Source organism: Loxodonta africana, chromosome 9, assembly GCF_030014295.1.
Source record: "Loxodonta africana isolate mLoxAfr1 chromosome 9, mLoxAfr1.hap2, whole genome shotgun sequence".
Classification (NCBI taxonomy): Eukaryota; Metazoa; Chordata; class Mammalia; order Proboscidea; family Elephantidae; genus Loxodonta; species Loxodonta africana.
In genome coordinates, this window is record NC_087350.1 from 24,581,631 (window position 1) to 24,597,699 (window position 16,069).

The window sequence follows — 16,069 nt, forward strand, 5'->3', positions numbered from 1 at the left end:
GAAAAACTAGTGAGGAAAAAACAAAACAGTTTAAGAACACTAAAATGATAGAAAATTCAATCTGTTCACTTACTAGCACACTGTTTTATATTTTGTTGTTGTTGTTCTGTGCCATCGAGACAGTTCTGACTCACAGTGACCCTATAGGACAGAAGAGAACTGTCCCATAGGGTTCCCAAGGAGTGGCTGGTGGATTGGAACTGCCAACTTTTTGGTTAGCTGCCAAGCTCTTCACCACTGCTCCACCAGGGCTCCATTTTATATGTTACCCTTTGAAAATCATCACTTATATTGAAATTAATTGTGAGTGCTTGCATGTGTAACCATTCTTTCCTAATTGATCAACCACTCGCTCTCAGAGATGCAATTCATAATTTATAAGAAATAGAAAAAAATATTTAAAACTGACAAATTTATTAGGAAAAACTAGGACCAGTTCGCTTCCAACCATCCCCTACCCAATCACAATGGTCTATTAACAACACTTAAACCCCCGCCCCCCCAAAAAACCCATTGCCATTGAGTAGATTCTGACTCATAGCAACCCTATATAGGACAGAGTAGAACTGTCCCATAAAGTTTCCAAGGAGTGCCTGGTGGATTCGAAGTGCCGACTTTTTGGGTACCAGCCATGGCCCTTACCACTACGCCACCAGGGTTTCCTAACAACACTTAGGGTGGGGTATATTACCTATTCAGAGTAAGAATCAAACACTTAGCTTACTTTTATTACATTCTTCATTAAGACTAAGCAGCAGCTATATTTTTCTTAAATAAAAATTGACCTCAAACAATAGAGCCTTTTGAAAACAAAGAGTGGAATGTTTATGGTTAATATATAAGTTCCTTGGAGACAGGAACCAGCGTTTTTCAGGGCTTTCTCACTAGGCCAGAAAAGCAAGCATAATTGTTTGTGAACTGGTTAACTGGTTAATTAACTAATTAAAATTTCAAGGGAGGAATAATATGTACACAAGGGTATTGTAAAGGTGTGTCACAGAAGCCTGTAATAGAAAAATCCAAACCAGGACACTCTGATTTTCCTGCCTTGTAAATACACTGGCCCTCACATAGAGCTGTGATTTTGTCATATGGGATCCATTTAAACTCTGGAGGTGAAATGCTGAGGAAAAGGAGTGGGGGACACCAGTTAAGTCCAGACATGGGAACAGCATCAGGAAGGGCTGCCTTAGGGCCCCCATCAGAGGACACAGTCATCAGGCTGTAAGGTAATTGTAAAGGGATGTGCTAGATTGAGTTGTTTTTGCTTCTGCTACCTGGACACTTTTATCACCCAGGGATCCTTCCCTCTGCATGGCCTGAGTGCCAACCAAGTGTATATGTGGCCAGTGAAGTACTGCACTTAGCAAATACTTTTTGGTTGGATGGATGAACCAATAAACAAGCAAAATAGTCAACAGTGCCCTTTTTTCTCTATGCACTTTAAAATCATCCACTGAGAACCGATATTCTAGTAGCAAAGAATATTTGGTAAAGTTGTTCCCAGCTGATTTCTCTACATTGCACACACATGTTGCCTTATTCGCTGCAGAGTTACAGTATACTACATAAAATCTGGATGGTGGTGACTTTCCCACATTCTCTACCACACCACAGTGACTAAAATAATTAATAGCAACCAGAACTCATTGATTTAAAAGTAAATTACCACAATTAGGGATCTGCAGGTTTGCCAGGGGAATATATTTGCTGTTTTCATTTAAACAGTACAAATCCTGAGTTTCTGGACTGGATTTAGTCTCCTGGAGAGTCTTGATCCACATAATGTCACAGGAGCATGTAAATGGATTGCCCACCAGAATTCTACAGGGAACAAAAATGAAACTCAATCAGTATCTTTTCTTCATTTCAACCACACTCGTGTTTATGAAACACTACAATGTTATGAAGTCTTTCAAGACAGTAACCCTTGGAAGTCACACCCACTTTCATAGTATGACAGTACTTATTATTCATTCATTTATCCAATACTTACTGAGTTTCTCTTATGTGCAAACACAGGCTAAAGGATGCAAAATTATGTAAGAATTTATAGAATAATATTCAAAACAAGACAGGAACACAAATAGCTGTAATATAGGATTAAAAAAAAAACAGTTGCCATCCAGGCAATTTCAACCCATGGCGACCACATGTGTGTCACAGGAGAACTGTGCTCCTCACAGTTCTCAGTGTTTGATTTTTTAGTAGTAGATTGCAGGCCTTTCTTCCAAGGTGTCTCCGGACGGATTCTAACTGGCAATCTTTCTGTTAGCAGCCAAGTGCTTAACACTTTGCGCCACCCAGGGCCTCCAGGATACAAAAAGATGTCTCATAAGAAAGGGAAAAATAAGGCACCATAACAAATTGTTCGTGATTATATAATTGGTAAGGTATTGGTGAAGATGCCAAAGATAAGTTTTCAGGAACTCTAATAGGTGCATTGCACTGGGCAAATCTGCTACAAAAGACCTCTTTAAAGTGTTAAAAGGCAAAGATGTCACTTTGAGGACTAAGATGTACCTCACCCAAGCCATGGTATTTTCAGTCACCTCACATGCACTCAAAAACTGGGCAACGAATAAGGAAGGCCAAAGAAGAATTGATGCCTTTGAATTATGGTGCTGGTGAAAAATATTGAGTATACCATGGACTGCCAGAAGAACAAACAAACATGTCCTGCAAGTAGTATAGCCAGAACGCTCCTTAAAAGCACGGATGGTAAGACTTCATCTCACGTACTTTAGATATGTTATCAGGAGGGACCAGTCCCTGGAGAAGGACCTCATGCTTGGTAAAGTAGATGGTCAGCAAAAAAGAAGACCCTCAACAAGATGGACTGATACAGGGGCTGCAACAAAGGGCTCAAACATCCTCACCATTGTGAGGAAGGCACAGGACCAGGCAGTGTTTCATTCTGTTGTATGTAGGGTCACTATGAGTCAGAAACAACTCGAGGGCAGCTAACTACAACAACAACATACTTATTTCTGACCAACTGTTATCATTTAATAAGCTCAAACTTCAGCGGGGGCAGAACAACCTCATCATAATTAGAAATGCAATTGTAAATACAATCTAATAATAAAGCATAGGGGCCAAAGTTGGGCACTCCCATCCTTCTGCATTAGGCAACCATAGTTCAGTTTCATTGACAGAAGAAAGTTGAAGCCAATGTTGGAGCGAGAACCTGGGAGGCAGCTATTAGACACCTTTCATACACAACAGGCTCAGGGTTTCTGCGAGCAGCGGCAACTGAGCTCTCTTTCCATCGTGCTGCTTAACCCGTCCTGGAAGGGTCTGAAAGAGAAAGCTGCTGCTCAGATCTCAGCAGAGCTGCCTGGACGCCCTGAGATTGGTGAAAGAGGAAGGAGTCAAGGGGAAAATACAAACCACAAGGAAAAAAAAAATCTTTAAATGCTTATTTATAATACTCAGTGGCCTATTTAACATGAACTCTATTCATGGTAATGAGCCTTTAAATGAGGCCATTTAAAATCTTTACATAGGCTCTGTCTGGCACTAACCACAATACTTAAGATTTCCGTGAGGACTGGACCTGGGCTTCACAGCATCATTTACTCCTGTGGTTTTCTGGTCGGGTTCTAAGAATCGCAGGGATCCCTGGAGACTTTTCCAGGAGTTTCTTTGAGGAAAATGCAATCATGGCAGACCAGTTCAATGTGTGTCAGTCTGATCACCTCCAAGCATCTCTCCAACACCGAAACAGTACTTAGTACTACTAGATATTCCGTATATGCTGCAGAAGAGACGCGCAACCAGTTTAATTCCACTAATTCAAGATGTTTCCTTGCTTTCTGAGCACGTAAGAAAGAGTCTCTTTTAAAAGAAGTATAATTGATTCAGATCCAAGGAGCCCGGGTGGCACAGTGATTAAGAACTCAGCTGCTAACCAGAAGGTCAGCAGTTCGAATCCACCAGCTGCTCCTCAGAAACCCTGTGGGGCAGTTCTACTCTACTCGCCATGAGTCAGAATCAGATTGATGGCAATGGGTTTGGTTTGGTTTGGTTTTGTCCCTTTAATAGTTGATTCAAGAGAAGGGATTAAGAAACGAAGGGATCTTTCAACCAGAAGTGTAGTACAGCAAACTCATGTACCACTTCACTAGTGAGAGCTTCAGAGACCTTGGGTGGTGCAAACAGTTGATGCTCTTGGTTGCTACCCAAAGATTGGGGGTTCAAGTTCCCCAGAGGCACCTCAGAAGAAAAGCCTGGCAATCTACATCTGAAAAATCAGGCATGGAAAACCCTATAGAGCACAGTTCTACTCTGACACATATGGGGTTGCCTGTGTTAGAAACACCAATGTTTCACCAAAGTTCTGAATTCAGTTCATTCCAAATAACTGCCAAATGCTAAGACTTTTGCCATGTTATCCCCACTGCTACCTATTAACTGATCATTGCCTCTCCACTAATGGCATCTTCTAATTTGGACAACTGTTTGTGAAAAAGGATGGACTTTCGTAAAAACACGCTCCAAGTCAATTCAGGCGACATGCAGTTTAAGCAAAAGCCACTGCCTAATATTCAAAGACCATGTCCATCTGGGTCCACCTCCACCATCACAGACCCTCTGCTTCAGGGTTCATTTGGGAATGATAACAGATCATCCTTGCTTCATGATGATGACACAAAGAATTGAGCACACTAGAAAATGGTGGCTGTGAGTCATCAATACATTTCAGTATTTATCCTATCATTTTACAGCAGAGAAAATTAGGACATAAGCATAAATATTGGACACAGAGGCAGGTTAGAAGAAAACCTCACAAAGACAGTTGGGTAGGGAGAAGGAATCTACTCCTGAAAATTAGCCAGTGAATACTGTATGGATCACAACAAAACACTGTCCAAATTTCTTGCTTTGGACACACCAGGAGGGATGTCTCACTGGAGGAGGACATCATGTTTGGTGATGTAAAGGGCCAGTGAGGGCGTCTGAAGCCCTTGGTGAGACGGATTGGCACAAAGCCACAACAATGGATTTGAGCATGCCTGGGGTCATGAGGATGACCAGGACTGGGCAACATCTTGTTTCGTTATACATAAGGTACCCATGAGTCAGAATCGACTGGATGGCAGTTGTCCTTTTACCTAACAACCACGATGTACAAGCTGGCACTGCAGTTAGTGGACAAAACCTGGAAGAGTTTTTTTTGTTTTTGTTTTTTTTAATGTTTTGAACCAATTTCTCTTGAGTTTTTTTTTTTTTGGAATTTTTATTGTGCTTTAAGTGAAAGTTTACAAATAAAGTCAGTCTCTCACACAAAAACTTATATACACCGTGCTACACACTCCCAATTACTTTCCCCCTAATGAGACAGCCCACTCCCTCCCTCCACTCTCTCTTGTTGTATCCATTTTGCAGCTTCTAACCCCCTCTACCCTCTCATCTCCCCTCCAGAGAGGAGATGCCAACATAGTCTCAAGTGTCCACCTGATCCAAGAAGCTCACTCCTCACCAGTATCCCTCTCCAACCCATTGTCCAGTCCAATCCATGTCTGAAGAGTTGGCTTCAGGAATGGTTCCCGTCCTGGGGCAACAGAAGGTCTGGGGGCCATCACCACTGGGGTCCTTCTAGTCTCAGTCAGACCATTAAGTCTGGTCTTTTTATGAGAATTTGGGGTCTGCATCTCACTGCTCTCCTGCTCCCTCAGGGGTTCTCTGTTGTGTTTCCTGTCAGGGCAGTCATCGGTTATAGCCGGCACCATCTAGTTCTTCTGGTCTCAGGATGATGTAAGTCTCTGGTTCATGTGCCCTTTTCTGTCTCTCGGGCTTGTAATTACCTTGTGTCCTTGGTGTTCTTCATTCTCCTTTGATCCAGGTGGGTTGAGACCAATTGATGCATCTTAGATGGTTGCTTGCCAGCATTTAAGACCCCAGACGCCACTCTTCAAAGTGGGATGCAAAATGTTTTCTTAATAGATTTTATTATGCCAATTGATTTAGATGTCCCCTGAAATCATGGTCCCCAAACCCCTGCCCTTGCTACACTGGCCTTCGAAGCATTCAGTTTATTCAGGAAATCTTTGCTTTTGGTTTAGTCCAATTGTGCTGACCTCCCCTGTATTGTGTGTTGTCTTTCCCTTCACCTAAAGTAGCTCTTATCTACCAACCCTCCCTCCTCTCGTAACCACAAAAGAGTGTTTTCTTCTCAGTTTAAACTATCTCTTAAGTTCTTATAATAGTGGTCTTATACAATATTTGTCCTTTTGCAGCTGACTAATTTCACTCAGCATAATGCCTTCCAGGGTTCTCCATGTTATGAAATGTTTCACAGATTCCTCACTATTCTTTATCGATGTGTAGTATTCCATTGTGTGAATATAACATAATTTATTCATCTATTCATCCATTCATCCATTGATGGGCACCTTGTTTGCTTCCATCTTTTTGCTATTGTAAACAGTGCTGCAATGAACATGGGTGTGCATATATCTGTTCGTGTAAAGGCTCTTATTTCTCCAGGACATATTCCGAGGAGTGGGATTGCTGGATCCTACGGTAGTTCTATTTCTAGGTTTTAAGGAAGCGCCAAATCAATTTCCAAAGTTGTTGTACCATTTGACATTCCCACCAGCAGTGTAGAAGTATTCCAAAAGACCTGGAAGAGTTTTTCCCATTGTTATTTTCCCCTTGAGTAAGCTGGCTTTACTTAAGCCTGGACAGAGCAGGAACCAATCAGACAACATAAGATGTGCAGCCACTTGAACACAAACGCCCCCCCCCCCACTTTTTTTTCTTTTCTCTTCCACTAGAGAGCAAATCATTCATCTAAAAAAACATTTAAACTCATCACAAGTGATACACTAATATGGATATTTTTCTATTTTCATTATTACTGAATCATATTTTCATGAGGGAATAAAACAAACCACCAAATAATTTCTACAAAAAGGAGCCAAATCTTGAGAAAGCATTTTTTTTTCAAGAGTTTTGATATTAAAAATAGGTCAGCAAAATCACTCATTTAAAAAAGAAAGAAAAAGCTACCCTTTCCTTTGAAAATTTTCCCCCAGATGCCACACAAAATCATTACTTACAGCTCAGACAAGTCAAGGTGACGAAAATGTTTCCTGGACAAGTGTGTCAGTTTATTTCGGGTGAAATTGCTGTAAGGAATAAAACACATTAAATGTGGGTTTAAAATGTTACATTTCAGGATAGAAGTATTCAAATAGAGTATATTTAAAAACATAATCTAGTTTGATCATTTTAAATGCCTTTCTTAGATCCCATATTCTCTTTCACTTGGAGTGACAGCTTAATTGTTTTTCTCTAGCCACACCTAGCATCTGATTTATGTGGGGTTGCGGAGGAGCCCTGTTATGAATTGAGTTTTATTCCCCCAAAATATCTGTCAACTTGGCTAGGTCCTGATTCCCAGTATTGTAGGATTGTCTACAATTTTGTCATCTGATGCAATTTCCCTGTGTATTGTGAATCCCAGCACTATGATATAATGAGACGGATTAGCGGCAGTTATAGTGATCAGATCTATGTGATTAGATAGTGTCTTAAACCAATCTCTTTTGAGATATAAAAGAGAAAAACTATCAGAGAGATATGGGGACCTTATACCACCAAGAAAGTAGCACTGGGAGCAGAGTGCATCCTTTGGACCCAGGGTCCCTGCACCTGAGAAACTTCTCGACGAGGGAAAGATTGATGACAAGGATCTTCCTTCAGAGCCAATAGAGAGCCTTCCCTGGAGCTGACACACTGAATTCGTACTTCTAACCTGCTAGGCTGTGAGAGAATAAACTTCTGTTTGTTAAAGCCATCCACTTGTGATATTTCTGTTACAGTAGCACTAGAGACCCAAGACAAGCACATTTTATATATTGTCTATGTTTAATCTCTATTTTCTCCAAAAGTGTATTTTCTGTATGTTGATTCAAAACCAAGTTATATGCCTCACTGAGATCTCTGAACTTTGAAACAGTAAATAGGAAATATGTAAAAGGCTGTAAACTCAATAGAGAAGAAAAGATTCTTTATATCCAAAGAGCATTGTCAAGGTTTTGAAGCCAAGTGGCACATAAAATTCTCTGAATACTGACTGAATTTAACATGTCTGTATAGGAAAGAACGCACTTATTGGTTGATAGATTCTGCTGAGATTGTTTATAGCTGAATTCTAGGTAACTGGATAATTCCCTGATGAAAGCAAAAAAAAAAAAAAATCGGACAACCAGGAATATGTCCATTTTTATCATGAATTATTCTAGTAACATACCATCTTCAGATTTGAAACAACTAGACAATGAAACCAAAAAAAAAAAAAAACCAAACCCACTGTCGTCGAGTCAATTCAGACTCATAGCGACCCTGTAGGACAAAGTAGAACTGCCCCACTGGGTTTCCAAGGAGCGCCGGGTAGATTCGAACTGCTGACCTTTCGGTTAGCAGCCGTAGCTCTTAACCACTACGCCACCAGGGTTTCCAGACAATGAAAAGATGGTATATTTGTGATTCAAAAAAAAAAAGGAAAGAAATGAATTTACTGACATGTTCCAGATGGGAAATTCAGAGCCATAATCCTGGCAACTGACTCGGTCTATGAATTTGTTGACTCTGAATTTATTTAAAAAATGTCCAATGTTTCAGCCTGTAGGCATGTGTTTAATAATCAGTAACATGGATGTAAAACAAACATTAACTTTTATTAAAACAGCCAGGATCCCAACAAACAAGGACAAGCCAATGAATGTTTCAGCGTGTGTTTCCTGCTCAGGAAAAGGAACGCTGAGCTAAGAGGGGTCTGAGGGTGGCAATTCTGCCAATTACCTGAGGCTAATCTGCTGCATCGGTCCAATGAAACCATCCATAAAGTATGCTGCTATGTCTGATCAGTCATCTTTAGAGGGGGGCTACATTTTTACAACCTAGGAGTTAATGCATGAGCCGACCACCTGTCTGCCAGTTTGTTATACTCTTATGTGCATAAGAGTATAACAAACTTATGTGGCGCTATGAAACTGGAAGCTATGCCACCAGTATTTCTAATAACAGCAGAGTCATCCATGATGGACAGGTTTCAGCAAAGATTCTAGACTAAGAAAGACCAGGAAGAAAGGCCTGGCAATCCAATTCTGAAAATTAGCCAGTGAAAACCCTATGGATCACAACAGACTACTGTCCAATATAGCACTGGAAGATTGAGCCACCTAAGCTGTAAGGCACTCAAAACACCCAGTGGTTGCAACGATAAGCTTGAGCATATCATCGATCATGAAGATGGCACAAGACCAAGTAAGATTTCATCGTTGTATGTGGGGTTGCCTTGAGCTGGAACTGACTCAACGACAACTAACAACAAATGCATAAGCTAAGGCTAGTCAGTTGGTAAAGAAAATGCCAGTTTTAGCATGTCATAATTCAAGAGTGTGTACGTCCACTCCCAGCTTAATTCCACATTGAGAATTCTTTTCACTCATCCAAAACCCTACCTACACAAGACTACCATCCTTCCTTCTACACTTTCGTCTTCTCTGTTCACATTGCGTGTAAAGTGCTCACCCACATGAAAAAAATAATCTACTGGGAAGTTGTAAAATGTGCCCACATATATCCTTTCTTTTGGAACATGAATGAAGAACGGCTTGCACTGGAGTATAATAAATTGAGAAGTCAATGTCACGGTCTTTGGAGCACAGATGTTTTCATTTTCATCAGAACTTCCCATCTTTCTGAAAAAAAGCCTGCTCTCCCTCCCCAGGAAGAAGGAGGAGAGGGGAGGCAAAGAAAAAGGAAACTTATTTGAAAGGTTCCCCCATCAGCTCACTCACTGCCGGCCCTGGGTGCAGCTGCCTCTGTTTAGCTGCCAGCAGCCAGCGCAGAGCAGGGTTATGGGCCGAAGAACAAGATGAGTTTTATGAACCATGCTTATTATTGTGGCCAACAGCCAAGAAGGAGGAAGGGAGGAAAAAAATCAACAATCCTCTTACTGTCTGATTATAGAACCTTGCTAAGGAGCTAATTAGCACCTCTGCAAAGTCTCTGGAAAATGCAAGAACTGCTTTTTCTCACAGTTGGGTTCTTAGGGGCTGGGCACCAAGAAATAAATTCAGTGACCAATCACAGGGGCTCTGGGGACCCACCATGAGATGTTAAATATGGACAGAGTCCTTGGATAGCGCAAATAGTTAATGTGCTCAGCTGTTAACCAAAAGGTTGGAGGTTTGAGTCTACCCAGAAGACCTCGGAAGAAAGGTCTGGCCATCTACTTCTGAGAAATCAGCCACTGAAAACCCCACCAAACGCAGCTCTACTCTGACACACATGGGGTCACCATGAGAGGGAACGGACTCAAAGGCAACTGGTACTGGTAGGGGATAAGAGTGTTGAAAGAGAGTTTCATTTTGAATTTCCCTAACACCTGATATGAAATAGACTGTTCTTGTGCACACCCTTATATTGTTGGGGAAACTCAGAGAGATGATCAGAAGACCCCAAAGGTAGAGAGAAACAGCTTCCGTACACATTTCTTTACCAGCTCCTTGCACTCCACTTTGTTGATATAGGAGGTAAGAGTACAATTTACATGTGGGAGATCAGGGATAACCAAGCCATTCCCTGGCTTTCTCACTATTAATCAGAGGCCGAGACTAAGATCATGAAAGACAGACACAGGACTTGATTCTCTCCTCTCTCCCTGCCATCTTCAAGGCAAGCTACTTAATTTAATTTCATATTTTGGTAATTAGGAGACTTTTCCATCATGTGATGCTTAGTGAGATTTTACTACTTCTTCGCAGCTGTCTGAATATTTGCTAATTCCATTTGATCTTACTGTTTAACAATGACTATAAAAAAACATCAGGCTCAAGTCCACCCAGAGGGGCCGCTAAAGAAAGTCGTAGTGATCTGCTTCTGAAAATCAGCCACTGAAAACCCTACAGAGCACAGTTCTACTCTGACACACACGTGGTCACCCTGAGTTGAAATCAACGTGGTGGTAATTGGTTTGGTTTTCTGGTATGATAGGCATCAACACTTTTTTGCATTTGGTCAATAATTGGCTTTTTGCCTTTTAAGGAAGCTGTATAGAACATGCCCATCTCTTTTGTTTCCTATTTTGAAATAAGTCTTTGGGACACATGGGCAAAGATTTGGCTATATGTAAGTTGTGTATAGCCATAAAACCCGTTGCCATTGAGTCAATTCTGACTCATAGGAACCCTATAGGACAGAGCAGAACTGCCCCATAGGGTTTCCAAGGCTGTAAATCTTTATGGAAGTAACCTGTCACATCTTCCTCCTGCAAAAGGGCTGATGAATTCAAACCATCGACCTTTCGGTTAGCAGCCAAGTGCTTAACCACTGTGCCACTAGGCACAGAATGCCATTAAAATTATTCTACCATAAAGAATGAAGAAAACTAAACGTACAAGGGAAAGATTAGTCCAAAGGACTAACGGACCACAGCTACCACAGCCTCCACCAGACCAAGTCCAGTACAATTAGATGGTGCCCAGCCACCACCACTGACTGCTCTGACAGGGATCACAATAGAGGGTCCTGGACAGAGCTGGAGAAAAATGTAGAACAAAATTCTAACTCAAAAAGAAAGACCAGACTTGCTGGCTTGACAGAGACTGGAGAAACCCTGAGAGTATGGCCCCCGGACACCTTTTCACTTCAGTAATGAGGTCACTCCTGAGGTTCACCCTTCGGCCAAAGATTGAACAGGCCCATGGAAGAAAACAAGACTAAAGGGGTGCACCAGCCCTGGGGCAAGGACTGGAAGGCAGGAGGGAACAGGAAAGCTGGTAATAGGGAACCCAGGGTTGAGAAGGGAGAGTGTTGACATGTCATGGGGCTGTTAACCAATGTCATACAACAATGTGTGTACTATTAATGAGAAAGTAGTTTGCTCTGTAAACCTTTATCCAAAGTACAATAAAAAAAAGGAAATAAAGAAAATTATTCTACCATAGATTGCCATAAAAAAAATACACTTTAGTATTCATATAAATATCATGCAACAAGGAAAATGGAAAAAATATAAGAAGTATGGTAAAAATAATAAGTCCCTTAATAAAACTACAGTTAGCCACAGTCCACTCTACAAATCACAACATTAAAAAAATGGTGTGGTAAAACAGCCAGCAAAATGTGGTTGTTGAGTAATTTAGGTCTAAGGTCAGCCGTAATGAAAATACCAGAACTTAACCATTGAGGTCATTAATTACATTTAAGTGATTGCATTACAGCATTTCGCCTTTTTTTTCTGTCCAACTTCTCTGTTGTTTATGCTATCAAAGCCTACGCAGACATCAGATTTGTGCAGGCAAACCAATTATAGAGAGGATGCCAAAAGCATTTAAATGAAATGTGCTAATAAAGTCCCTCGGAGTTGTATCACATTTGTACCACATATTTCATAGCTTAATTTCTCAGACTTTTATTTTTAAAGTAACTTCAACTTTAATGCCACTTGCACAGTATGAAGTCATGCTACTGGCTTTATGAAATTAAGGTGTTCTGCAATATCAACAAATCTCCATATAGTGTCCAGGGGGTCTGCTCTAGGAGATGGAAGTCAGTTGGGGAAACTGCTGTCCCCAAGAAAAGAAAGAGGACAAATGCTACTGTCTAATTATCTGGGCTGATTGCCTCATTGAACAAGACAAATTTCTTATGCTTTTCTTCTAAGAACATGGCCGAGGAGTGAGCTCTGGAATCATAATTCTGCCATTTGCCATCTGTAAACCTGAGCAAGTCTCAAGGACTTCGCAGCCTATTTCGATGTCTACGAAATGGGAATAAAAAATATCTCCCTACCTAGTGTGAAAAAAATCAAGTGTGGTAATGCAGATGTGAAAATGACATGTAAACTGTAGACTATGAAACATGAAAGGTATCTCTGCAAAGTGGATTGGCAAAAAGGCCAAGGAATGCAGGTGTCTCGGTGGCACAAATGGTTATTCTTGACTACTAGAATAAAAGGTTGGTGGTCCAAGCCCACTCAGGTGCCTAAGAAGACAGGCCTGGCGATCTGCTTCTGAAAGGGCACAGCCTTGAAAACCCTATGGAGCAGTTCTACTCTGCACACATGGGGTCACCATGAGCTGGAATCAACTCGACAGCAACTAACCACAATCTTCCTGCAGAAAATCACACAAAAAATGTAGGGGGAAGGGGACACCAATCTGACCATGAACAAAACCAAAACCAAACTCATTGCCGTCAGGTTGATTCTGACGCATAGTGATGGTACAGAACAGAGTAGAAGTGCCCCATAGGGTTTCCAAGGAGTGGCTGGTGTATTTGAACTGGTGGCCTTTTGGTTAGCAGTGGATCTCTTAACCACTGTGCCATCTTAGAGGTGCCTAAATGTTCTACATTCAAGTGATCTTCTGTTTAGCAATGAAATCTCTCAGGAAGGCTATACCTTATTGGCTAAATGGCATCATCTAACATGATTTAGCAGCAAACAACATAAAACCCCCATTTTCCATATTTCCCCCTTACTTTAGTCAACATTGGAAGCCCTAGTGGTGCAGTGGTTAAGATTTCAGCTGCTAACCAAAAGGTCGGCAGTTCGAATCCACCAGGGACTCCTTGGAAACCCTCTGAGGCAGTTATACTCTGTCCTATAGGGTCGCTATGAGTTGGAATTGACTCGATGGCAATGGGTTTGGTTTGGTTTTTTTAGTCGACAGCAAGTCAACATGACTGGGGGGAAGCATTTCACATTATTAACAATTGCCTGCATCTTTGGTGTGCCCCGTAATTGATTTTTCTCCACTTTTATCAATCCATGATAGATAGCTTTGGGAAAATTAAGGTTCAGAGGGTGTCTACTGTGAGGGGGAAGAATTTAGTAATTTTTAGTTTCCCAAAAAGGCCAAGGCCAACTCAGTTTCTTTCAATCCCATTAGTTTGATGTCTTCCAGGGAACATGTCATGATTCTAAGGGAAAGAATCAAGGACGCTGTACCAGGACATAGTTTTCACATCAGACTCCTTGCCGTTGGCCTTTTGCTTTGTCCAAGATGGAAACAGCCCAGAAATTCATGAAAGAGAATAAACAGGCTGTTCTAAGTGCCCCTCTGAAGCTATTCAGAAATCTAACAAAATCAAAGCTAATGTTTCTTAGCTATTAGCACAGCTATACTAACTTTTAAAAAGGGGGATTTAGACCAAAAAAAAGAAGAAGGAAAATAAACAGAGGAAAGAAAAATACTGAATAAACTGGGTCCTGGGAAGCAAAAGGATCAACTTTTACTCACATGTGCTGCAGGTTGCTGTTTTTCAGAAATGCTTTATAAGCCACAAATTTTAACCCAGAATCCACAATGGTCCTATGAAAACACACAGTTGCATGCATATTAGAACTAACCAGTGATGCCCACCTGATCATAATTATGAAAAAAAAAAAAACAAACCCGTTGCCCTCGAGTCTATTCCGACTCATAGCAACCCCATAGGACAGAGTAGAACTGCCCCATAGAGTTTCCAAGGAGCGCCTGGTGGATTTGAACTGCCGACCTTTTGGTTAGCAGCCGTAGCTTTTAACCACTATACCACCAGGGTTTCCAATCATAACAGAGCATAAGAAAAATCTCTGAAATAAAGTACGCAAGTCCCGGGTACTCACAGATTTTTCAGACCCATGTAAGCTTCAACATCATCTTCGTTGATGACTTCTAATCTTTTCTGATTTGCAATGTAACTGTAAAAAAGAAAAATCAGAAAGTGAAAACCAGTGACTCAGAAAGTAGGTAATAATATGGCAGAGTGGGTAACTTCCATCCAACCTCATCACAGTGCCCAAGGTGATCCCTCCACACCCACCCTGGCCTCACCATCTTTTTGCTTTTTTTTTAATACAACAAGGGGAGCAAAATTGAGTATGACTGAGAAGAACCCATGATTGACCAGGGAGACAGGTTCACCAGGTTTCCTCTTTTCCTAATCTTTTACTGCTCTTTCAACTAACAATTTCAGTTTGCCTTCCTTTTCAAGGTATCACCTGTGCACAGAGGTGAAAATAACTTGAAAATGCATTTACTACCTCTCTAAAGGTGCCTCACTTTTGTGACAGACACATCACTACACAAGAAAAATCCCATCTTTCCTCACATTCCAAGATAAACAATCACTTCCTCCTTTGACCTCCTGGGGCACTGAAGTGGATTTTCTTTCTTCTTTCCTTCTCTTCTTCCTCTGTCTTTTCTTGGCCCAGCATCCCCTCCTATGCCTTTGTCAAGTAACAATGCCAATTATTCTTTCAGGAAGCACTTTTCACAAACCCCACAATGCCCTAGTGCACTGTCTGTTGGCATCTATCTCTTCCCAACCCCTCCCCAATCCTTCAAATATAGGAGTGGACTGGTGCCTCTGGCTGGACAGAGAACTCTACCCCCTTGGCCATGACGACTGGCTTTGAAATGCGCATGTGACCTGAGCTATACCAATGAAAATCTTCCGTATGATTAAAGAGATGGATGCTGGGAGAGTGAGGGCTCTCTCTTTCTCTGGGATCATAGCTGAAGGATGACACAGGCTTGGGGCTGTCCACAAATGAAGTCAAAAGGAAAGAGAGCTAAGAAATGTAAAGAGAGACAGAATCTAAAAAGGTCACTTGAGCCCTTGGATCCAGCTAGCTCTGAGGCTAGATGTCACTAACCTAAGCTAGTTTGATCTGGGTTTATGTCACTTGCAACCAATAGAGTCTCTAGAAGTACAAACACTAAACTATTCAAACTATCATCATGGTTAGTAATCTGCTTTAAGCACTGTGCTTTTTCAAAGAATTACCTATGTGAGATCAAACTGCCAATGGCAGCTTGAAAGGGTGGATGGAAAGTTTAGGGGGCAGTGAGTTTAAGGTAACAGTAGTGGAATAATTTGGAAAAGCACAGTGGGAATGGCAGCACAACTTGAAGAATGGAATCAATGTCCCTGAGTTGTACATGTAGACAGTGTTGAAATGGTGTCATATTTGCCTGGAAGGATTTGTTCCCTTCTTTCCTTCCACCACCCACAAAGAAAGAAACATTTGAAGACCTAAGCCTGATGCTCAAAATAAAAT

The 16,069-nt window shown here is 41.3% G+C and overlaps 1 protein-coding gene across 6 annotated transcripts in view; it reads right to left on the reverse strand.

The window, feature by feature from the left end:
• Positions 1 to 16,069, reverse strand: part of NTRK2 (neurotrophic receptor tyrosine kinase 2) — a 444,402-nt gene that overhangs the window by 396,354 nt on the left and 31,979 nt on the right. For all 6 annotated transcript variants that reach the window (XM_064291176.1, XM_064291175.1, XM_023544718.2 and 3 more), the window contains exons 2-5: positions 14,633 to 14,707; positions 14,265 to 14,336; positions 7,068 to 7,136; positions 1,670 to 1,824 (exon numbers count right to left, since the gene is read on the reverse strand). In XM_064291176.1, the coding sequence (XP_064147246.1) occupies positions 1,670 to 1,824; positions 7,068 to 7,136; positions 14,265 to 14,336; positions 14,633 to 14,707 (371 nt within the window). The remainder of the gene's footprint in view (positions 1 to 1,669; positions 1,825 to 7,067; positions 7,137 to 14,264; positions 14,337 to 14,632; positions 14,708 to 16,069) is intronic.